General features: G+C 47.6%; 1 protein-coding gene across 2 annotated transcripts; it reads right to left on the bottom strand.

Moving 5' to 3' along the window:
* Window positions 1–69: 69 nt before the first annotated feature.
* On the bottom strand, window positions 70–24,382 carry G6PD (glucose-6-phosphate dehydrogenase). 2 transcript variants are annotated; one of them, XM_082205834.1, is made up of 13 exons: window positions 24,220–24,382; window positions 22,934–23,079; window positions 11,159–11,196; window positions 10,961–11,069; window positions 10,508–10,725; window positions 7,325–7,483; window positions 6,895–7,020; window positions 6,294–6,387; window positions 5,269–5,455; window positions 4,877–5,112; window positions 4,223–4,299; window positions 3,662–3,754; window positions 70–641 (listed from the first exon to the last, which is right to left on the bottom strand). In XM_082205834.1, the coding sequence occupies exons 1-13, from the start codon at window positions 24,365–24,367 to the stop codon at window positions 551–553; spliced, it is 1,722 nt and encodes a 573-aa protein (XP_082061960.1). In that variant the 5' UTR covers window positions 24,368–24,382; the 3' UTR covers window positions 70–550. The 2 variants fall into 2 exon arrangements, with proteins under 2 accessions (XP_082061960.1, XP_082061961.1); XM_082205835.1 differs by lacking the exon at window positions 24,220–24,382 and adding an exon at window positions 23,717–23,815.

Raw genomic sequence — 24,382 nt, 5'->3', positions numbered from 1 at the left:
TGTTCATAGGCAGAAGTGGTTTTTGAGTCCCCCCTCAAGCCACTTGAAATAAATGCAAGAACCACGGTCTCCTTGTAACAACTTCCATTTACATACCAGCATCATATATAAAACTGAGAAGCAGCTTGAACAGGAATGTAACAAGTAATGCAGCAAAAGCAGAGCTAGTGCAATTGAAAGAGCAGCTTGTGTAGCCGGAACAGAGGGCAAGGGCGCTGCCTCCTGCACCACCACAGACTTCCCCCATAGAAAGGAGCAGAAGTTGAAATGGGACATCTGGCCCAGCTGCAGCCAGCAGTCTAAGAAGGAGCGAAACTAAAGAGGCAGAGCCCACAGTAGAGAAGATGACAAGGCCCACACCTAAGCGCAGTGGATGCTGGAGGAGTGCACTGGTGTCCAGGGCCAGCAGGTGGTCCTAGGACAAAAACCACCGTTTTTCAGGTGTAGGCAGCAGGAGTTGGGGCAGAGATCCCTTTGCCCAGCCTGGTCAGCTTGGCTTCTGCAGCAAAGAGCAGCTGTCACCCCTTCATACAAGCTACTCAGTTGGAGGTCACAGCTTGTGAGGATTGACCCAGCGGTAGGTGCCTTCATACTGGAACCCCACCTTCTTCATCAGCTCATCTGCCTCTGCGGGGCCACGGCTAGAAAGGAAAAAGGCTCCCCGTTAGTAATTCTGGTTGCAGCCAATAGTGAAACCATCTGAATGCTTTAGAGTGAAGTATACTCTGTGGATATGAGCTGAATTTGTAATGTAAAAGTTTTTCTAAGTTGTTTTTGATGCTGTATGGATGAATGCATACAAGACTTAACATATACAGTGGTACCTCCGGTTGCGGACGGGATCCATTCCAGAGGTCTGACCGGATCCTGAGTTTTTCGCAACTGGAGAGACTGCTTCTGCTCAAGCATGTGGGGGGAAAACCCAGAAATATACTTCTGGGTTTGTCACTTACGTATCCCGAAGTTTACGTAACCAGAGGGATACATAAGCAGAGGTACGACTGTATACATGTATTTGTCTTGGAAGACACTTTGTGTTTGGTAGTTGTTTTTACAATTTTCAATGAAGTTGGTTTAAAAAAAAGTAATGCTGGATGCAGTTGTTTCCTACTCAAGGCTTTTTACATCTATAGGCCAAATGCAATTGTCTCCATCCCTGAAACAGCATAGCAGCAGCATTGATTATGATCAAAAGTTGACCAGAATCCTTTTTTCCCCATTTTCAGACATTTATGTATTGTATATAAGTACTAAATACTACCCCCCTTTGCTGATTTCTGGGTATCATACTCACTTAGATTAGCACCCCACATCAACAATAAACATGCACTCAAAACACAGGTAAGTGTAGAAGTGCAGATGGCAGCTCCCTTTCCCAATGTACTAATTAACTGAGCCAGGATGCCTGGAATTCTGCCATTGTCTCTACCATTGGACCAGCTCTCCTCTCAAGCCACTGTGCAGTTCCCACCATCTGGGTATCACTTAGACTGGGGATCCAAGAAAGTTCACCATGCATTACAATAATCACATTGGAGAATATATTTTCCGCTCAGTTCTGCTCAATTTGTAGGGTGGACAGTACCACAAGGCCACTCCCAGAGCCCCCCCCCCGCACCCCACTACCCAAAGCCCAGTAAGCAAGGAAAGCATGCTGGGGGTGCAAAAGCGAGGGGAGAAGAAATAAATGGACAGGAGGGAATGGTGGGGGTTCCCCACTCTTTATTTATTTATTCCTCCTCCCGTGTAAAGTTGTGGTAGTGTAAGTAAAGTGAATGTAAGTCGCAGACCCACTGTTTCTATTAACCAAATAAAATTAATTTGGTCAAATCTTAACACAAACTGGATTAATTTTAATCAAGTTCATATATAATAAAAGAGCATATAAAAACACAAGCTCTGAGACCCTTAACACAATGTGAAAAATTTATTCCGCATAATGGGTAGAGGGGAGAAAGGATTAGTTTCTAAATAGTACCTTATATTGCTTAATGTAACTTAAAGACCTACGGAACCCCTTAAAAAGATTGGGGAACTATATATTGGCACACAAATTCTTTCCAAGGATTGGAATAAAATATGGGTGTTGTGACCCATATTGTGAGGGATATCACACTCCTTGCAAATGTCAAAAATGTTTTGTTTTGTGTTACCTGATGGTTGGAGGGGGTGCAATAAGCTTGGTACATTTATGTTGGAAATGTAAATTGATGCAAGGTTTTTGGAATTTAATTTTGACAGAAATGATTAATATTACTAACAAAACTATTGTTGTCCAAAAGTAACATTACTGAATATTTTTTATGATACTGATGTAGATATATTGTCAAAAGAATTGGTCTTATGTGTTGTTGGCAGCTCGAATAATAATTGCAACTCAACGGAAAACAGTCCCAAACCTTACACTGGATTCTGTTATCACTCATTCTGGAATGTGGCCATAATGGAGGAAATTATCCATCACTTCAGATTTCAGCAGGGAATAGAACCTCCAGACACTTTTAATATGATTTTGCCTTCTATACAGTAAAAACATGGTTTTCAAGATGACCCTCGTCACAAACCTGGCAAATCTGGAACTAGATTGATAACACTAATAGTTTTCACTTAGACTCTGTTATCTTAACCCAGAATGTGCAACTGTCCTCATTCTACATATCTATTATATAGTTTTGTTCTCCATGTGTTAATTTTCACATGTTACAATTGCTCTGTCTGTTTTATATACATGTAAGACAAAGTTTTTTTTTAATTATTATTTTTTTACCAAAAAAGAGAGAAAGCCTGAGGGCCATGGCCAAGCCCATTAAGGAGGAGGGGCAGGAAAGGGGCTTAGGGGGGCCATATGCAGTGTTCAAAACACCCATTGTTCTAGGCACATTTTGCAACAGGGAATTTCGTTAGCAGTTTCTGAGCTCTGGGCGCAGTACTGTGCCTAAGATTTCAGATTAAAACTGCAGAGTGGAAGGAAAGGAAGACATGTTTCTGCCTCTCCACTTCCAGCTACTCTCTTAAGGACTGGAGAGGACACCCTGTGAGGGGGGTGGGCAGGGGAAGGACTAGACCAGGGGTCTGCAACCTTTAAGACAAAAAGAGCCACTTGGACCCGTTTTCGAAGAAAAGAAACACTGGGAGCCGCAAAACCATTGCGACATTTAAAACAAATATATCTCCGGAGCCGCGATCTGACAGCAGGCGGGAAGGTGACGTCGGGACGGTGCGTGACTAACACACACACTGCCCCCATGCGACGTCACAGCCTCCTCCCCTCGCTAGTATCCGCCCCGGAGCCGCGGCAAAGGTGTAAAAGAGCCACATGCAGCTCCGGAGCCGCGGGTTGCAGACCCCTGGACTAGACCATGTAAAACATGAACACAATATTTTAGCTGCAGTTCATTCATTTTCAGCTTTGAATTCTTGTTATAAAGAAAAAAATGTGCCTAGGCATTCCGTTGTTGCGCCCATAACCGAGGTTTAAGGTGCCATTTCACTCCTAGCCTTCATGTCTGAGTTTCTAACACTGCCCTTATGCACATGTTGACAGCCATCACCAAGATCTCCCCTTGAAACCTCAGAGTGATGGGCCAACCATAGAGCCTGTTTTAAAAGAAACGACTGCCATATGTATTTAAGCTCACCCCACTCTCTCTTCCAAACTCACCTGCCGTAGCAATAGGGAATTGGTTTGGTTTTCTCTGCCTCAGTCTTATGGAGCAGCGGAGTGAAAATTCGCCAGGCCTCACGCAGCTCATCACTGTGAGGAGGAGGAAAGTGTTCGGTTGAGTTACTGAACTCTGAAGAAGTTGTCTACCTTAAACTGCAGTAGTAGTTCAAATATTTTTCAGTCATCATGTCTTGTGCCAGAGGTGGGAAACTTGGTCCAGGGGCCTCATTAGATCTGGCAGGGATCCTCATTTGGCCCATGAGGTCCTCTTACTCAAGCCATTCTCACTTGTCCCACATATGTCATGTCAGCTGTGAGGCAGATAAAGGCGCAGCTGCAAACAGAGCTCAAAGTGGACTCCTGCTGATTCCTTAGCAAGCCATGCCTGCAGACAGCAAGTCCCACTTTGCCTGCTTGCAAATGGACAACACAGAGGGGAAATGCCCATTTGCACCTGTGGATCGAATGCAAACCGTGCCTGCCAGCAGACAAAGCAGGGCTCCCCTGGATCCCCCCAATATTTTATTCAAGTTGGTACCCCTGGGTGCCAGCATGTACCTGCGCACAAAATGCATCTGACTCCCACAGAAAACATCCAAGATGAGGCGCTCATAAGCATCTGGGAGCTTCACATCCTGTAGAAAGGAGACAGGAGCAAGAGGCTGAATGTGCTGTGTACCTCGATGTACCTCCATTTTTGGAGAGGGGGCCTTCTATTCCTTGTAACTGTCACTGGAAGGAAAGAATTTGAGAAGCAGGCAGGACACCTCCTGAGCAGAACACTGCAATGCTAAGAAGCCTGGGAATCTAAAGTGCTGATCCCATAGGTCTGTCTTCAACATAGTGGCTGCCACACAAAGCAACAGACTTGCATGTCTGAAAATGTGCCAGCAATAGTCTCACTTTCCAGAAGGCGGAGAGGGTGGGTGACAGCCGCACCCCTCAAGCCTCCAGACCCTTGTGCTCCCTGACAAGCTGAGCGCTTCTACCCCTCTACCGCCAGGACAGCTCATCTCCTCCTGCTACCAATCCACACACTGTCATGCTTCTGCTCAAAATAAAGAAACACAATTCCGCAAGGTCTCCAATAGGTCTGCCATGCACCTTTAACAACTGTGGAAAGGAAGCCTCTTTTACAAAATTGTTGTTACTCAAGCACAGAATTTGGGAGTTTCCTTAGCCTATAAAGAGAGAAACTCTTGGTAATGGGACCTTGTAGCGGTTGCCATAGGTGAGGTCCAGCTCAGATTCTTCTGGGTTGAAGAACATGCCCGGCTTCTTGGTCATCATCTTGGTATAGACGGCCTCATTGGGCTGAACACGAATCACCAGTTCATTGCGCTTGCACTGGCGCTGGAAGATGTCGCCCGGCACCTCCCGGAATTGCAGTCGCACCTCAGCCTTGCGCTCATTCAGTGCCTTGCCACAGCGCAAGACAAATGGTACTCCTGGGAGAAGCAGGTTCAAGAGGGAAAGAGACAGAGACAAGTTGGGACTCTGATCCCTGTTATCTCCCCCACCAGTAGGCCTGGCACCCCAAATCAAGGATGTCCAGGCGTTGGTCTTTTACCCCTCCCTCTTTCCCTCCCTCCCACTGTACTTACCATCCCACCGTTCGTTGTCCACGTAGAGGACAGCGGCAGCAAAGGTAGGGGTGGTGGAGCCAGCTGGGACTGTGGGGTCATCCAGGTAGCCCTTCTGAGCCTCCCCTTGGCCAGAGGGATCTCCCACATACTGACCAAGCACCACATTCTCAGGCTTCACCTCTGAGATACACTTTAAAACCTTCACCTGGCAGAAAGACATGAACACGGTCTGAGAGCCTCACAAACTACCAAAAGTGATCTGAAAAAGGTGGGGTGTGTGTGTGTGTGACTGTGGGGACTCAAAGGTAAGAACTCAGTATTAACATAAACTGCTTACTTCTGGGCAATTTCAAGATTACAAGTTTCAGAATTAATCTCCTACATGGAAATGGCAGCTGTTAATGTGCCACACACATTTCTCCAGTGGGCACTGGGTTCCTGTGGCATGTACACATGGCAACACACACGTGCACCAACCATTCATGACTGAGTCCCCTGCGTGAGCACCATTTCCCACCTAGAAGTGACAACCACACAGAAATTTAATCTTGGCTGAAGATGCTCTTATGAGTACCAGGAAAGGATAGAAATCCTGTGCCCCAAAATAACTAGCCTAGTTCTGACAGCCAAGGGTGCTCAGCCACGATGGGGCACCAGCGTCTCCACTCAGGGCTTGTGAGCAACACCTTTTCTATTTTGTTTTCTTCTTGTGATCTAAGAGGATTTATATACCACTTCAACCTCATCATCAATGACCCATCATCAATAAACAGTTTAAAAACCAATACAGTATACATGTCTGAGTAGACTTGCCTAAGCAGAGAAGTTTATAGTAAGTGTCAAAAACAGTACAACCAAAAGGCCTGCCTAATGTTAATTCTGAAGAGAGTGGACCTTCCCAAGCCAAGCCGGCAATTCATTTCCAATTTGAAGCGAAGGAAGGCAGACACAGAAATAGTAACTTGCTCAAGGACATTCAGATCAGAAGTGCTGGGTCCAAATTCTAGTTCCCATCTGTGACTCAGTCCTAGATATGCTCCTACCTTCTCATCACGCACATCATTGGAGTTGGTAGAGGTTGGTTTCTCCATGGCAACCAGGCAAAGCATCTGGAGCAAATGATTCTGCATTACATCCCTGCAGAGGTGGCAGAAGGAATCAGTATAAGCTACAGGAACAGTACTGAAACCACCAGTCATGCCCCTCTCTCAGTCATCACCATCCCTATGCGCTTCCTGCTTCTGTTTCTGGTGGCCTGGTGCAGCCTAACTGAGGTTTCCTTGTATATCTGCACACAAGCAGCGTCTTGAAAGCAAATGGGGTGACTGGAACTGGGGCCCAGACAAGCATGAGGATCAGCTGAAAAGCCCATGTGGCTGTCCCCTGCAGCAAGGCAGTCTGTGCACAATAAATTTGACAGGAGCACAAAAATCATAGAAAGCTGGGTTAGGTGGAGAATTTCAAAGCCAAACTATGTTTTATCTGGGCAGATATGGGGTTTCTGCTTCATCTGTCATCTGAGTGAATTACAACTCTGTGGAATTTTAGTGCCACATCTGTGGATCACTGTAGTGGTTTGCACACCTCAAAGACACCAAGTAAATGATTCTACACCCTCCCTCGCCCTGTCCCCCACTCTCTCACCGGATAATACCAAACTCATCAAAGTAGCCACCCCGTCCCTCAGTGCCAAATGGCTCTTTGAAGGTCAGAATGACACAGGCAATGTTGTCACGGTTCCAGATGGGGCTGAAGATCCGGTTTCCAAATCTGCAAATGAAGGGGGAAATGACCTGAGGCTCAGGCTGAGGCTGCAGGGCAGAGATGCCCCAGCTGGGCTCCACCAAACACTACTCCAATGGAGACCATATCCTGTCCCTAATCCACTTGAGAAGGTGCTTTATTGGCACAAATTTGAAGAGACTTTTGAAGCCATGGGTAGAACCAAGCCTGAAGGCATTTGTCAGAGGACTGAACAAAAAGTGCCTGCTTGAGCCCAGGTAGTTGCTGCCAAGTTCCCATGCACACCCACCACCACAGCCTTTGAATGCTGTCCCTAAACTCCTTGTTTTACCTGAGCACCATCAGGTTCTGAACCATCTCCTTGCCCAGGTAGTGGTCAATGCGGTAGATCTGGTCTTCACTGAAAAGTGTGGAGATGTGATTCGACAACTTGTCAGAGCTTTCCAAGTCCTTGCCAAAAGGCTTCTCCACAATGACACGGTTCCAGCCCCTGGAGAATTGGGAAGTAGAAGACAGCAAAGCCAAAGTTTTAAATGTGGGGTGTTACAAGCTGGTGTGGGGGTGTGAATCTAAGTGAGTCCTAGAGCCCTTTCCTCATACACCCCCTCCTGAAAAGATCATAGAATCATAGAATCATAGAGTTGGAAGAGACCACAAGGGCCATCGAGTCCAACCCCCTGCCAAGCAGGAAACGATACGTGAATCAAGCAGATTTTCATAGGTGTGAATTATGTTTCTTTGCAATATTTATTCCATTTTTACCGGCCTTCATGAGGTTCAAGGTGTTTTGCAGAGCTCTGAAATCCTACACCAGGATAACCACAAGTCTTGCTCAGCTCTTCTCCAGTTTCCAAGGTCACTAGTCACAGCTGATGCATTTTCAGCCATACATTTTCAATCCATTTCCCCCCACCTGCTTATTTCCTCCTGCCAAATGTTTTCATTAGTTTTCAATATAGCAAAATACAGATTCAACCAACATAACTTGTATAACCAATGGGTAAGGAATGTATGCACATTTTACAGTACTCCTCCAGTTTATTTAAAAATAAACGTTAAAAGCACAGAATCTCCAGATATCACGGCCCATTTCAGTGATGTGTTCAACAGTTCTGCCTTTAGCCGTTCTCCACAGCAGGCCTTCCACCACCAATTCTCAAACTGTCACTTTGAGATGGTTTACAAATTGGTTTTGAGGCACATGAATATCAGCTCCCAGGAGTGGCTTCTTTGTGAGAGCAGTGCACAGAAGCCTACTTCTGGAAAGTATACTGGCCAGTACCATAAGCTGGGATTTCGGCAGCTCCAAGACATGCCCCTCTGTTTCTTTCCAGAGTGCACTTCTTCCATGTTACACAAGCTGCTCAGTGCATGTGAGGGATCTACATTCACACGGATCAGGTATAAATCAGCTCTGAATGAACTGGTTTGGGGGTTCCAGCTTCAGCTCCAGGGAAGATGACAAGCTAACCTGATTGCTCTGACCTCCTTCCTCCCCATTTTAGCAACTTGAAGCCATCCATGAGCAATTAATTACTCCAATAACTAAAAGCATAAGAGCAAAAGAAAACTGCTGATAAGCTACTACTTTGAAGTGAAAGACAGAGCTATAAATCTACCTACAGAGGAAGAAAAACAAGCTTCTAGAATGGCTTCAAGGTCATCTTACTCCTCAAAAGAAGACTGTGAATCTCAATAGGGGATTTTAAAGCAATTAATTATATTTGGAACTCTTGTTATAGATACAGTGTAGAAGGCAGTGAGAACGGATATAGGGCTAATCTTCTAATTAGCTTTAAGTCAAGTTTTATGATTGATTATTGCTGTATCAGAAAACTTAACAAAGATATTACATGCATGGAATAATAAAGAAATGAGACAGATGTTTTGTTGAAATATGACATTCTTTTATAAAATACTTTACTGATAACCCTGAAGCATGGCAACGACTGAAATCACAGGCTGGACTTTGGCAAACTGATCTATCCTGGAGGGGAGAGGAGTTGGGATTTTGCTTTGCAGCCATTTCTCTTCTCCTGTAATTCTTATATAATGGAAATAAATAAAACTATTTTTATCTGTTGTTTTTTTTAAAAAGAAGAAGAATGACCTGGTTCAAAACAAAGGACAGGCTGGAAGTTCTGGCTCTTGCTCAAGAGAGTAAGCGAAGCATCTCAAAAGAAGAAAGAGTCATAGAAGCCAGTGGCATCCTTTGGGCAGCGATGCCAAGGAATCAGAGGCCGGGGACCAGCACGCGCTCTGCACTACACTGAATGAAGGGCTGGGGATGGCAGGCTTGCATGTTATCTTCTGCCCTGGATGTACATACTGAGGCCAGGAATGGCTCACACCTTCCATGACAGCAACTCTTGCCTCGTCTTCATCGAAGCTGGACTGACATTTAGGGCTATTTTTACATGCATCACGTGATGGCAGACTTGGAGCTTGCCACTGACTGTGTGCTCAAGAGGGAACAAGCCACAGCCAGTTGCTACCTGTGCTAGTAAACCAGTGGCAGAGGTAGCAGATTCCGGAAGCACTCTCTTCATCCCACTGCCACCATCTGTGCCATGAAGATCACTGCTGTGCTCACTCCTTGCTCTTTTAATTACAGTGGTACCTCGGGTTACATGCGCTTCAGGTTACAGACTCCGCTAACCCAGAAATAGTACCTCGGGTTAAGAACTTTGCTTCAGGGTGAGAACAGAAATCGCGCGGCAGCAGGAGGAGGCCCCATTAGCTAAAGTGGTGCTTCAGGTTAAGAACAGTTTCAGGTTAAGAACGGACCTCCGGAACGAATTAAGTATGTAACCAGAGGTACCACTATCTGCTCTTGCTATTAGTGTATGTGAGTTTATGCATGCAAAGAAAATGGACAAGAAAGGGTTAATTTAGGTGTGTTTGTCCTGCACCTTCAGCTGCTCCTGAGTGAGTGAGCAAACTTGTGTGAGTGAGTCAGAGAGTGACCAAGCAGAAAATGAAGTAAAAATACCCTTGTGTTTCTAGAAAGGTAGCCCCCACCCTTCGGCTAGAGCCTAACGTGTTGGACTGCTGCAGGGAGCAAGTGTTGCTGGAAAGACCTTTTTTTACTTTTGCCATAGGCTGTCTGTGGGAATTAACAGCATAGTAGGATTACTATACGCTACAACTGTATGTAACTGCTAAGCTGAGGAACTGCATTATACCTGTCCGTTAAAGAACTGACCCTACCCAAATTGTCCAATGTTTTTCTTTGACACCTCCATTCTGGGTTTTCCATTTGCATAATCTGGTGGCATGTCGTTGGGTACTCTGCACATGCCCCAACACTCGCTCTCCCTACCTGCCCACCTGCCACCCCATATAACAGGATCAGGAGAGCCTGCAGAAGCCTTTCCCCACGTGACTGGAAGGGGCCACCAAGGGAGGGAGAACTCCAACCAGACACGGCCTCCTTTGCCTGAGCAAACTTGCCCCAGTGCCCTCCTGCTAGCCCTGCCCCCACCCTGGTTCCCTGCCAGGCCCCAAGTCTTACACAGTGCTCATGCAGCTCTCCCGGATGTTGCCAGTGACGTCTGCATAGACACTTGGTGGAAGGGCCAGGTAGAAGAGGCGGTTTGCCTTCTGGCCATTGTGAAGGCTATTCAGGTGAGCATTCAGACCTTGGAAAGAGGCCCGGTCGTCATACTTTCCTGAGACATAGGAGTTGCGGGCAAAGAAGTCGTTTAATTTCTGTTCTTCTTCAGGGGTGGCCTGGAATGATATATAGATCTGTTATGCTGCAAGGAGGAGGGCTGCCTGTACTCCCCAATCTTTACATCCTAAGAATGTTTCAAATTGCCCAAGACAGGAGCCGTTTTCCACCAGCCAACTAGGCAGAAGAGATCAGCTTATTAGCAATCACTCCTAGTGGCAAATGCAACAAACCTAAGCATGTGAACAAAGTCCTGTGGGCTGAGGAGGCAGCAGGTGAGGAGGAAAGTCTCACCTTGAGGTGTGGCTGGCTCTGTTTGCGGATGTCGGCAACAGTGAGCTGGGACCGGGCATAACCCACCACGTAAGTGTCATCAGGAAGCAGCCCGTCGCGGTACAGCCACCTGCATGGGAAATCAGAACAGTCCCACCCAATTCAAACGGGCAGCCACATGGCAGAAGGAAGGCAAAGCCTCAGGGGCAGTTAACTTACCAGACGGTTGGATAGATCTTCTTCTTGGCTAGATCACCCTGCAATTATGAAACAGAGGGGGGGGGGAGTCATCATTATCACAGAAAGCATAAGATAAAGAATGTGTGCTGAGGCAAAGGCCGAGGGGTGGCATGTATGGGGCTGGAACTCAAGTGACTCAGAACAGAAAAGTCCCTGTTTAAATCCCTGCTTCCAAAGAGCCAGCCTGCTCTTTTGAGAAGAAGAAGAAGAAGAAGAGTTTGGACTTGATATCCCGCCTTTCACTCCCTTTAAGGAGTCTCAAAGCGGCTAACATTCTCCTTTCCCTTCCTCCCCCACAACAAACACTCTGTGAGGTGAGTGGGGCTGAGAGACTTCAGAGAAGTGTGACTGGCCTAAGGTCACCCAGCAGCTGCATGTGGAGGAGCGGAGACGCGAAACCGGTTCCCCAGATTACGAGACTACTGCTCTTAACCACTACACCACACTGGCTCTATGGGGTGAGACTCACTGGGCTGAGACTGGGCTCCACAGAGAGAGAGTAACAGCCTTCCTTCCAAATCCCCATGCACATGACCACTGGTCTAACTGAAGTATATGGTCATGTAAACACACTGATAATAATCACCAATTAATTCCTGCTGGTATATCTGTGGTCATCAGTCAATAACTGAGGAAAGAAGAGTTAACCAGCCGTAAGATGCAGGTTCTTACTGCCTTTCCTAAATCACAGGAAGGAGACGACTCCAGTCTTGCACTGCAGTTAGCGCAGGATGCACTGCACCACCACACTGCAATCTCCCATAGTTCCCTGCTCCCAAAACATCAGCACTGGGGTTGGTAAGGGGAAGGACGAAAGGCAGCCCATCTCTGCCCTCGCATCTTTTCTGAAGACCTGACCACACTTTATAGAACCAGATTTGGGGACATTCAGGAAGTATAGGAGGTTTGCACCAAAAGCTACAGCTTGGCCTTCCACTGCCAAACCCCTCCCTGACACGGCTGCTCACTCCTTCCTCCAGCCTGAGCTCCTCCCTGTGGCTGGCAGTGCCACGCTGCGTGAAGCACCCCTGGCAGTCGCCTTTGTCCTTCCATCACATGGCAGGCAGCAAGCTTTGTTACCATTGGCAGAAAGCCCGGCTGCAAACCTGCCTAGTCATGCAGCGTTAGCCCAAGGGGTGCCCACGCCTGTGGGCTTTTGGTCCAGCCCCTCATGTTTGAGTCAGCAGCCGATCAGCTATCTGGTTGCTAAGCAGCAGAACACCCTGCGTGCCACCTCAAAGACCAACACCTTTATGCAGGGCGAGTCCTTCAAAAGAGGCCCCGCGGACACAGAGTACACATCTTCCACGGAGCCTCTTTCAAAAGACTCACCCTGTACATCCAGTCAGGTCAGGCGTGTCCAATGAGGGGAACTGTAGTCCATCAAAGGCTACGCCAGAGTAAATGTGCCAGTCTTTAAGGGGCCACAAGAGAAACTTGGGGTTTTTTCTGCTACCAGAGATGAACACTTGCTCACATTCATCCACTATGAATCTTGCACCTCCTCCCCTCCCCCTTTTTCTTCATTCTACTGTTAAAATATCACAGATGATTTATTTGTTTCAGGGATTTTATATGCCACCCTTCAGAATATTTATCCCAAGGTGCTAGGAGGAGGAAGCAATTCTGTTTTCCAGGTCAGAAAATAGTGAAAAGTTCTGTGACGTATCCCAGCAACCCCCCCCCCCAAATCCTCTGGAACAACCCAAAATGCAACTCAGATTACCAGGATCATAATGTTTCCGGGAAAGAGAAAGGCATAAAACCTGGTGTTGAGCGTAAGAGGCTCTGGCCTGCAGGTGGTCCAAGGAGGAAACACCTGGCTGCTCCTCCAACCTGCCCAGGAGGTTCCCTGAGGTGGGCCACTCTTGAGGCTGTGAAGATTTACGGCATTCTTGGTGGTGGCCCTTAAAGCCTGGCCTTTAAAGATCAAATTTTAAAAACTGGGTTGTATTCAACTAAGTTTTACTCAGAGTTGATCTATTAAAATTAATGACCCTAACTTAGTCAAATTTATTACTTTCAATGGGCCTACTCTGAATAAAACTTACCTGACTGCACTCTTTCTATTCAGGAAGGCTTTTGTCCTCCAAGATGGTTCGAATTTCTGCTGCTGTACTGTTTGATTTTGCTGGTAGCTAACATAAATGCTGGGACGCGGGTGGCGCTGTGGGTTAAACCACAGAGCCTAGGACTTGCCAATCAGAAGGTTGGCAGTTCGAATCCCTGCGACGGGGTGAGCTCCCATTACTTGGTCCCTGCTCCTGCCCACCTAGCAGTTCAAAAGCACGTCAAAGTGCAAGTAGATAAATAGGTACCGCTCCAGCAGGAAGGTAAACGGCTTTTCCGTGCACTGCTCTGGTTTGCCAGAAGCAGCTTAGTCATGCTGGCCACATGACCCAGAAGCTGTACGCCGGCTCCCTTGGCCAGTAAAGCGAGATGAGCGCCGCAACCCCAGAGTCGGCCACGACTGGACCTAATGGTCAGGGGTCCCTTTACCTTTAACATAAATGCCAAGCATTTTTTTTTAAAAAAAACCCTAATATTTTATTAATGCTTTTGTTGATTTTTTTTATGTGAATCGCTCTGAGAGATTTGTATTAGCCTGATAAGCATTAGGAATAAATATATAACCAATAAAAAACAATTAAATAGGTCTGTTGCCCATTATGTGCCCTCCTAAGAGATTTTCAAGGGTTCTCTAGAGATTGATTTTTATAAATCCAGGTGCCTTCTGACCCAGAAACTCCCCTCCTAAACCCAGATGTCCTTATTCAGAGCTGAGGGGAATGCTGAAATGTTGTTTCAACAAGCTGCATGGCAGGGCCAGCCGCACCCCCAAACTCTTTTTGCTCTATTGTGTGCACAACGTTTTAATCTCTCACTGTACGGGAGCCCAACCCCGCCCTAATCTTTCAGCAAGAGGACTATGGCTTTCTCCCGCCCTGAGAAGAGGTTTGCCTGTTGCAAAACACAAAACCTTTGTGAGGAGCCCTGGGGCGGCTCCCTGGGCATGTTGGGCATGTCAGCAAAGGTCTGGGAGCATCCCTGCCTCCAGGCATCAAACCAGCATTCCTGGCTTCTCTGTTATTCAGCTCAATAAGCACAAGCAGAAGTATGTGAGAAAAGAAAGGTTCCTCAATGAAATTGCCAGGTGGCACAGAATAAGGCACATCTCTGCCCAACCCAAAAGGTTTTCCAGTCCCAGAGGTGGGGTAGGCATCCTTTGTGTCCCCCAGTCCTCATTTAACATTTTAATGCATTTATTTTCAAGTATTTCTATATACTGCTTTTCATCAGAAAAGATTGCAAAGCAGCTTACAAAGATCTGGCTGTGGAAAGCTCTGCAGCACTGGGCAACGTCTGCCATGCCACCAGGTTTAGAATAAAGAACTGGATGACCTTGTGCCCGCTTGCTTACTTAGTCTGAGGGCACCTCAGCTCCTGGCAACCAGCACCCCCTGCCAACCCCAGAGGCACCATTTGCCTGAAGAATTTGTAGCCAGGGCTGCTGCAACAAACAGACGCGGTCTTCAAAATTCACCATTCACCAGGCACGTTCCACACCTGCTCAAACATAAGCAAGCCAAGATTTCTGGCTGCTTGCTTTGTACCTGAGCTAGTCTGTGAGAAGTGGAGAAACTTCTCTCAGTTTTCCTGGCCTGAGCCCTGCAGAGCTTGCATCAGAAAGACTGTCTGGGCTGCTTGGGTGTTGGGTGACAAGCAGAGGAGGTGGATGTGAAACTCTGAGGGAGCCGCCTCCCCGCCCACCCACCAGAGCCGCCTGGTGGGAGCTTATGATTATTAGGGCAGGCAAGAGGGAACCCGGGATGGCAAAGGGAACCACTGTACCTCCCCACAGTGGTGGAGGGTGCGCTGTGGTTCCCCGCAGCAGCAGAGGGCTTTGCCATGCCTCCCTGCAGCGGCAGAGGGTGTGCCACACTTCCCCGCAGCAGCCAGACTAATTGCATATTAGTTTGTGCTTTTTGGAAAGAAAGAAAGAAAGCGCTGCTGCATTGGAGATGGCAATTAGCCATTCTTTTTTTGAGCCTGTAACCCGGGTTCCAGGAGTATTTTGGCTCCTAGTTTTTATACCTCAGTTTGTAACTGGGTGCCATGGTGCACTTGGTTGGAAACCACTGATGTAGGTTAGCAGTGCTTAGCAGTAACAGATCGCCTCATCAATAGTACAATACAGACTCCTCTCCCCCTCCCCCGCCGTGGATCCCCAAACATCTATCCCCAGACCTTTCTTGAGCCACATGGCTTCGTTTCGTTTTGGCCTCAAAGTACAATGCCCCACCGCTGCTGCCACAAGTGCCCGTGACCTGCAGAAGCCCTCGCTTTCCCTGTGTCCACCCAGGGCCAGAAGCTCCTTATCTAATGCAAACACTACTGAGTCAACTACCTGCTGTGACCTGGGCCAAAAAGGTGTGAAACATCCAGGACACATGAGGTTTGCAACTGGGTGGAGTGTGGGCACACAACTTTCTTTCTATGTGTACTTGTTGCCTACACAGGTCAGGCGATCTTTTTATTGCCTTTGCTAAGAACCTCCTGAGCTGGTGCCAGGAGCTTAGCCTGCAAGTCTTCCCGCCTCTCTCTTGTGAGCTAGCTACTAGGGCTGCAAGCTCTAATCAGCTTAATTTCCATTTAAGAGGTGGAGCCGATTCTAATGTGCAGCTCTGCAAATTGAATGCACACTTGCTTATTTCATTATTTATTTGCTATCTGGTTCTCATTTCTTACCAGTGTTGAGAATACAGTGGTACCTTGGGTTAAGAACTTAATTTGTTCTGGAGGTCCGTTCTTAACTTGAAACTGTTCTTAACCTGAAGCACCACCTCCTGCTGCTGCCATGCTGACGGAGCACAATTTCTGTTCTCATCCTGAAGCAAAGTTCTTAACCCGAGGTACTATTTCTGGGTTAGCGGAGTCTGTAACCTGAAGCGTACGTAACCTGAAGCGTATGTAACCCGAGGTACCACTGTACCCTGATATTCTGCCATCCGCTTTGGCTGGTGTCCCAGATGCATACCTTTCTGGACAGGGATAGCCTGGGTTCTGTTGTCTCTGCTCTGGTAAACTCTAGGTTAGATTACTGCAATTTGTTATACATGGGGCTGCCTCAGAAGACAGTTCAGAAACTTCAGCTGGTGCGGAATTAAGTGTCCCGTTTGCTCACTGGGGCAAGGCAGTTCAAGCATATCACACCAATCCTGGCCCAAATGCACTGGCTGCCCATTAGTTTCTGGGCCTATTTCAAAGGGCTGGTTTTGACCTTTAAAAGCCCTTCAACAGCTCAGGACCACAATACCTTAAGAACTGCTTCTCCCCCGATGAACTGACCCAGACCCAGCAATCGCCAATTGAGGCCCTTCTTGGTGTGGCTCCTCCATGAGAAGTCCGGAGGGTGGCAACGTGAGAACAGGCCTTTTCTGCGGTGGCTCCCCACTTGTGGGGTGCTCTCCCTAAGGAGGCCCACCTGGCGCCTTTGTCACATATCTTTAGGCACAAGGCGAAAACATTCCTCTTCTCCCAGTCCTTTGGCTAATCTATGGCCTCTTAAATGTTTTTTGGGGGAGGGGGGATTATTGGCTTTTTGTTTAGTTGTTATTATGTAGTGTGTTCTGTATTTTATGTTGTAAACAGTCCTGTGATTGCCTCATGAAGGGCAGTATAAAAATTTAATAAAGAAATAATACAAGAAATCAACACAGAAGGATTTCTCCCTCTAACAATGAGTCTTAGTTTTGGTTGATTAGATTGTAGGTGCCTGTCTCATGCATCGATATTTCTTAACAGACAGCTACATTATGCTTTAGGTAATATGCAAATTTAATTATTATTTAATTGACTAAACCAAGAGACACTTGATCAACTAAAATTTTGTTAAAGCTGCTAACAAGCTTAGTGGTTACAAGTTACAGACATCAAATCTGCAATTCTCATCTAATTCCGTTTCCAGGCCTCAGCTTTCTCACCTGAAGCACTTATAAAAACCTTCTTCACCATTCTTTCCCTGTCCTTACCCTTAAAAGCAAAGGGCAGCTACCGTTTGACCCCCCCCCCCCCGTGTTGCCGGACTGCAATACTCATTTCCTTGGCTTCCAGCGGTGGTGACAGAGACTAGTGGGAGTTGGGGACCCAGAGCTAGACGCTCCAGGTGAGTCGCCTCTGCTTTAAAGTCTAGAGAGGGAAAGAATAAGCACTAATCTTGGTGAGTGTTTAGACAAGCTACTTACTGTAGAGGTTGTGTATGGTGTGGAACCCTCACTTTTGTGCCACAAAGCCTGATCCTGTCACAGGCATTTTCAACTGGCTTGGAATGCCAACCAATACACAGTATAACTTTGGCTGCAATCCTAATCACACTTTCCACAGAGCAACCTCCATTTGATTCAACAGGTTTTGCTTTTGAATAGACACAGGAAGTGTAAGCTACCAGAACACAGCAACTCCAGGGAGGAAAGGTAGTAGTAACAAGAAATACTTCCTTGTACATTTTATTCTTCCCTGCAGTTCAGGGCTTCTGCTCTGCATTGGCAGGCCCAGTTCAAGCCCTGGCATCTCCGGGCAAGGCTGGCAGAGGCCCCTACCTTCAACCCTGTTAGTGTAGAGACAGACAAGGATGAGTCAGAAGGAACCAATGATGTGATTCAGTACAGGGCAGCCTCCTATTTGCCCGGTAATCTCCCTTGGTTAATTGCATGGGCACTGCCTTGCACAATGGCCTAAAGGATCTCAGTCATTCACAGTTCTTCTTGAGGTGATATATACCTGTGTCTAAAGTACACCACTTCACGAGGCAAGGTGAAGCAGCAACCCTGCGGGTGCCCCCCCCACACCCCCTGCCGCCTCCGCTACTGCCATTGGCGCTGAGTTCCAGTCAGATCCTATGAGATCACTGTTATCTTTTATTTCTACAGCACTTTGTGTTTTTAAGGGGGGGGGGTATCCAAGTGGTTTACAACCTACATTAAAGCATCAAATAAAACAATCCAGAATAAAACATCACTGAAGAAAGTCTGGAACACCTTAAAAGCACCACAATTAACGGAAAACTAAAATATTATTGTAAGATTTCAAAACAAAACATTACTAAAGGAAGTCAAATACGAAGTGCACATTTAAAACAGCATAATTATCAAGAGAATAAAATAGTATAATAAGCATAGAACATATCTGTTGCTGTCGCTGCCCATCTTGTCAGCTGTGGAAGCTCAGGCTGGATGTCCTGGGTCTGCTCTAAGAGGCAGCCAAGATGGTCTCTGGCCTTTTCAGAAGCCTCCGCTTTTGTGGCAAAGTCAGTCTGGGCTACATGGGAAAGCGCCTGCATGGCAGAGGGCAGGTCTTCCCAGACTCACAGCCAAGGCGGTCTGGCTGAAATCTCACAAGCCCTTGCCAGAACCCATGGTCATCACCACTGCGCCACCGAGATAAGGCATGCTGCAGCAGGAGGAGCATGGTGGGCAGCACATCCCGCTTTGACTCAAGTAGCGCTTCAGACGGCAGAACACCAGGAAGAACTGAGCTCCACAAACCTGCATTTAGAAAACTATGTCATAGTCTTGTCTTCTCCCGGATGCACTAATTTTCTCTACGTAGGGACTGTATGTGAGTACGTGTGTACAGTTTTTGTTGTATATGCACCCCTCTCAACCAGCTATATGTTTACTACCTCACTGGGAACTAAGGCAAAATCCTTGCTATGAATGGCAGCAGCAGGACAAAAGCCCTTAAAAACATGACGTGCTTTATCACACTGTCATTTTCTGTGACTAAGATTCTGAGCGGCAGTTCCTGTTTAGATGCAATTCTAATCTCTCAATCCTGCTAGTCTTTACAAATTAGTAGTGACCAAAAGGCAAGGCCTCATTTTTCCAAAACACCTGTTGTTTGTTGGCGATCATTCCTTTGAATCAGCTAGCTAGTTGCCCGCAATAGCCTTAACACCGCTGGGGGAAAGCTGGCATCTGGAACCACCCTAACTAACACTCAGGTGCATCACTTGGGGAGTGAGTGTGCCAAATATGTGCTTTCAGACCAAACACCAGCTTGCTGCTCAACCACATGCCTGACAGGAACAGGCTAGACTGGCCACGTTGTGTCTACGATCCACAAGGCTAACCACAGAGGTGTCCTGGTAGAAACCGTTTCTGTTTTTCCCAAGAACGCTGTCTGTCCTTTCAATTATATATTATGGCTCCAAACTGGTAGCGTTTTCATTCACTGAGAATAAGCAACACTACCAGAAGGCTCACTTCCCTCTTTTACCTACGGAGAGCACCACACCTTGTTCCCCAGTGACTCAGCAAAAGCTGGAGCTTCTCCTTTTGCTGAAGTTGTGCTCCCTGCGCCTTGAGCACTCAGACGGCTCCTTCTCTCTCCTGTGTGATGAACTGCAACCGTGCAGAAGGCGGCCCAAGTGGTCTTAGGCCCACCCACCCCAGAATGGAAAACAGGAAAGAGACACAAAGAACAGAGATCAAAGAAAAAAGCAGAAGGAAATCATTTTGGCAGCGCCATGCAATTCACCAAAGTACAGGCATGATTTGTATTTATGGCGGAAGGCTCCAAAATGCCATGAATGTGCCTGAGGCCAGAAAAAGCACAGGCACCTTTACTTTAACCAGAGGAAGAAATATAAAAGAGATACAGTCATGCCTCGGGTTAAAGTAGTTTCAGGTTGAGCGTTTTCAGGTTGTGTTCTGCAGCGACCCAGAAGTAATGGAACGGGTTACTTCCGGGTTTCGCCTCTTGTGCATGTGCAGACGCTCAAAATGACGTCATGTGCATGCGCAGATGTGGGTTGCATTCTGCTCAGGATGCTAACGGGGCTCCGGAACGGATCCCGTTCGCATCCAGAGGTACCACTGTACCACTGTGGGTCTTACGACGGCATCTTTTATCCTCCAACCATTCCCATTTAGCATCACTCCCTCTCATCTTTGGACAGTCCTCTTCATTAAACAGTTATAACGTAACACATTTGTGAATTAAATGCCCTTAAACATGGACAGAGTGCATTTCCTGCTGCTGCACTGCTGAGGAAATGCAGCCTATTCCAATGGAAGTGAAGACTGGGGCTTCATTCCAGGGTAGACAGAGGTCTCCTTTAAACCTCTGTGCCTCTCTTTGTAAATTGAAAGGGTCCACATCTCCCTTGCCACTATTCCCAGAACAAAAAGGACCTTCAACAGCAACTAACAAGTATAGCTTATGTTGGTATTCCTGAAACACTGTTGACAGTACCCTTATGACAGCACCCCATTATCTTGCTGCACCCACTCGTTTTCATATTTATTTATTTATTTATTTATTTATTTATTTATTTCAGTACCATTTTATATTTCTAAGAAAAAATTCAAAGTGGTTTACAGTATCTTGTGTGTGTGTCATCTTGAACATGAAAGGAAACAAAGATACAAGGTAGGATATGACTCGGGAGTAAGAACGTAAGAACCATCTGTGGAATCAGGCCAATGGCCTGTGCGCTCCAGCCTCCTCTTCACTCGGGGCAGCCAGATGCCTGTGGAAACCGCAAGCAGGATCCGAGCACGAGAGCAGCTCTCCTCCTGTGCCTTCCAGAAGCCGGCATTCGGAAGCTCATTGCCATCAATAGCCTAATTGGTCTAATCTTCTTTCCAAGCCATCTAAGCTGGTGGCTATCACTGCCTCTTATGGGAGTCAAAGTTAAAGTGAAACTATGAAAAGAAGCACTTCATTTTTTTCTGTCCTGGATCTTCCAACATTCAGCTTTGCTGGACGTCCCCAAGTCTAGTGTTATGAGAGAAGGAGAAAAACTTTTCTCCTTTTCCCCTTTCTCCAGGCTACACATTTTATGAACTTCTTACTTTCCTTTTGTCTAAACTAAGAAGCCCCAAATGTTGTAACCTTTCCTCAGAGAGGAGTTGCTCCAGCCCTTTGATCATTTTGATTGCTCTTTTCTGAACCTTTTCCAGCTCCACTATATCCCTTTTTTGCTGAAGCAACCAGAACAATACACAGTATTTCAAATGTGGTCACACAACAAAGCATATTTACAGGGATTAAGTTTTGTGAGCGTAGTAGGTTTGATACTCACTGAAATTGCTCCCCAGCAAAACAATCCCTTGCATAGGCAGGGAATATTTTGCAATTATAGCAAGGGGACAGAATGGTGAACAAGCCAATGGTGAGGAGCCAAACCACTTTAGGCTGATCTTTCCAAGCACTGGATTACCAACACATTGCTAAATCCATGCAATGCCAGGATTATCCACCTACCCCTTCAAGCATGCTCACAAACTCCAGAAGGGATGCTGATTACACACCACGCGGTAATTGCTGTGCAGAGTTATACAACAGCTTCCCAGCGCAAGGAGGCACTTATACAAGGGGCAGGAAGAGAAGCCAGTGGCTGCTTCAGGGCAGCGTGACTGAAGCACCTGTTTTTGGTATTTGGGCCACACCAGCATCCTGTCACCAGGCACAAACCTTGTGTGGCTGTGAGTCACAGCTCTGGAAGGGAAGATGCTAGACTGGGTCAAAAGGGGATGGGGGAGCAGAGCAAAGTGGGGTCACAGCAGAGCTACTGCTGTAATGGGAAGCAGCTGGTGGCTCAGTGGTGGAGTAATGAAAAATGCAAGAGATGACCCTCTGGAGTTCCAGTCTGATCCAACAGACTAAGGAAACGTGAATGCTCCTAACACAATCCAGTTCCCTTTTCAACAGAAAGCTTCTACTGAGGCATAGTAACACACGGCATGGGATATGGGATTCCCACCCACTGAAAAAAATCATCTGTGTCAAATTCTGCCCCCATAATATGTGGGTTCAATTAATGAAATGATTTTAGAATGTTGTATCATTTTACTGTTGTTAGCCGCTCTGAGCCCAGCTTCAGCTGGGGAGGGCAGGATATAAATAAAATTATTTATTATTATTATTATTATTATTACCAATGCAATTGGGTGGTGCCAGCAAGAAAATGTGCAACATTATGATGTCAGAACAGAAGACATTTTTAGGTCACACAAAATTTCTCCCCAACCTGAAAGTTTTGAGGAAGAAAAAAGAAGAAGAGGGGATGAAGAAACAGATGCCTGTGTGTCTTGTGACGTAAACGCATCCTGCTTTTAAACACTAGTTAGAATAAAAGTTAAGTCACATTCTGTGGCAACTTTTTCTCAGCGCTGGAGTACCCTCCATCCCTATTGGTTTTACTGGTCTACTGATTTATTTCTATTGTTTTAACCCCAAAGTTCTATTGAGCTACCTCAGACTCCTTTAGAAGGAAGGTGAGATACAAATTTAATGAATGAATGAATAGCTTAGAGTGCTATAAACAAAAAAGCCTCTCAAATACAATTATAACAATACATTATTTCTTTATCATTATGTTCCTCCAAGAAGCGCAAGGTGGTCACATTGCTCCCCCCTCCCCTTATGAAGACCAGTCACAGGATAGATTTGGGAAACCCACCCCATGCCCTGGGCATATGGCCAACGAAATGGAGGGCCAGCACCACTCACCTGTTCCATACCTGTGTGTACCTTTGCCGTTTCCCGTGCCCATTGCACAGCCATATAGCCATCTAGATTCTCCGGCCATGCTGGAATCCCCCCCCCCCCCAGTTTGGGTTTAATTTATTTCATAAAATTTATATACTGCTAGATGACAAGAAAAGACCTCAAAATAGAAAGATCCTAAAATAGAAAGATGCCTACAGTATATATCAGGTCCGCAGTGGTCCAAAGGAAAAAACTCACCGAAGCCCCCAAGATGATGAAGATGTGGGTGTTTGACTTTTGGAAGTCATTCCCTTTGCACAGCTCTTCCCGAAGCATCCCACAGATGTCTGTCCGAGACAGCTTCTCCGGTGGCTGGTGATGGCTCATGGTGGCAGCCTTGTCTCCTGAGGAGAAAAGGTGTCTGTCAGAGGCGGCTCCTCCCACCTGCTTCCTGACCCGCTCCCCCCCCCCGGCAGGTGTTGCTCAGGTGAGCACTTCCTCCACCTCTTGCCTGCCTGCAGCCCGCATGCCAAGGCACTAGTCTCAACCTGGCCCCAGCAGGGCTCTGGGGCACTTCAGGCATTCTTGTCTTCAAACACAAACACTGAATGTCAACTTGGGTTCTCTCCGGCTCCTCAGGTCCAGGACGAGGAGCTGAAGACCAGAGCAGAGAAATACGCGGGGCCACAGGGAAGGAGACCCATCGCATCTCACGGCCTGTCAGCGCCTCGAACCCGGGAACCAGAGGCCGAGCACATTCACACGGGCGGGGACGAGGGGGGGGGGCGGCTGGACTGCGCGCACTGCTTCCCCGAGAAAGCGGGCGGGCGGGCGGGGGCGGCGAGATCCAGGCTGCCCGGGGAGCCGCGCCGCGGCCGGGCGGGCGGGCGGGCGGGCGGGAGTCCCCTCGGGGGTCGGGGGCTGGCTGCCTGCCCTCGCCTCGCTCCTCCGCGCCCTCCGCCCGGGATGCCGCCGCCCGGCCCGGCCCGCGCCTCGCGCCCCGCCGCCATCGCGACCCCCCCCCCGCGCCCCCGCTCCTACCTGCTCGCAGTGCCGGCGAAGCCCCGAGGCGCTCCTCGCTCACGCTGGCGCGGCTGCCCATGGCCCGCCCGGCCCGGCCCGGCCCGCCCTCGCCCCGCCCGGCCCGCCAGCGCCGCCCCGTGTCTCCGGAAGGGAGAGTCCGCCGCCGCTGGCCAGAAGGGGGAAGCCGAGGCCGGACAAGCTGCCGCTGATCCTTTGCTCTCTGCCTCCCGTCCCCACATGGGCGGAGCAGATCAGGATTGATTTTTATTGATTTAGGGGAGCAGCTGCCCTCGCCCCCCCCCCGGCTGCGCCCACGCATCTCAATACCGGCTGCTTGGCAGCCAGAAATTCCCTAACTCTACAAGTTGTTTGGCAGAAATTCTACAGGTTTTATTTCACCCTTGCAGCAAGAGTTGCCCCTTTCCGTCGTACCACGAATCAGTGCTATTTTTGTAGAAAAAGCGGTGCTGGAACTCACCACGAACGCCTCTCCCTTTCTCTTAGAATAGCAATGGACCCACCCGAGAAGGGCCAGAAGTGAGTTCTAGCAAGTATCCCCTGGAAAAAAGCCCTGCCAGAACTCAAAGCCGAGGAGCTGGTCAAGAAGGAAAAGGTTGCAGCCTTATCTTTTGAAAACACCCTGGCCTCCTTCCAGATACAGGCTGGCATTTTGACCTACTTCCT

This window comes from Podarcis vaucheri, assembly GCF_965113315.1.
Source record: "Podarcis vaucheri genome assembly, chromosome: 17".
In the NCBI taxonomy this organism is placed as follows: domain Eukaryota; kingdom Metazoa; phylum Chordata; class Lepidosauria; order Squamata; family Lacertidae; genus Podarcis; species Podarcis vaucheri.
Note: the sequence above shows the minus strand (reverse complement) of the source record. Positions and strands in the feature narration are given on the sequence as shown.

Coding starts and splice junctions, on each gene's coding strand:
- G6PD (XM_082205834.1), bottom strand. CDS start 24,367: ATGCCAGCCTGTATCTGGAAGGAGGCCAGGGTGTTTTCAAAAGATAAG. Junction 5,456..6,293: donor ATGATGTGCGTGATGAGAAG/GTAGGAGCATAT, acceptor TCTTTCTGCCAG/GTGAAGGTTTTAAAGTGTAT. Junction 4,300..4,876: donor CCTATGGCAACCGCTACAAG/GTCCCATTACCA, acceptor TCCTTTCTACAG/GATGTGAAGCTCCCAGATGC.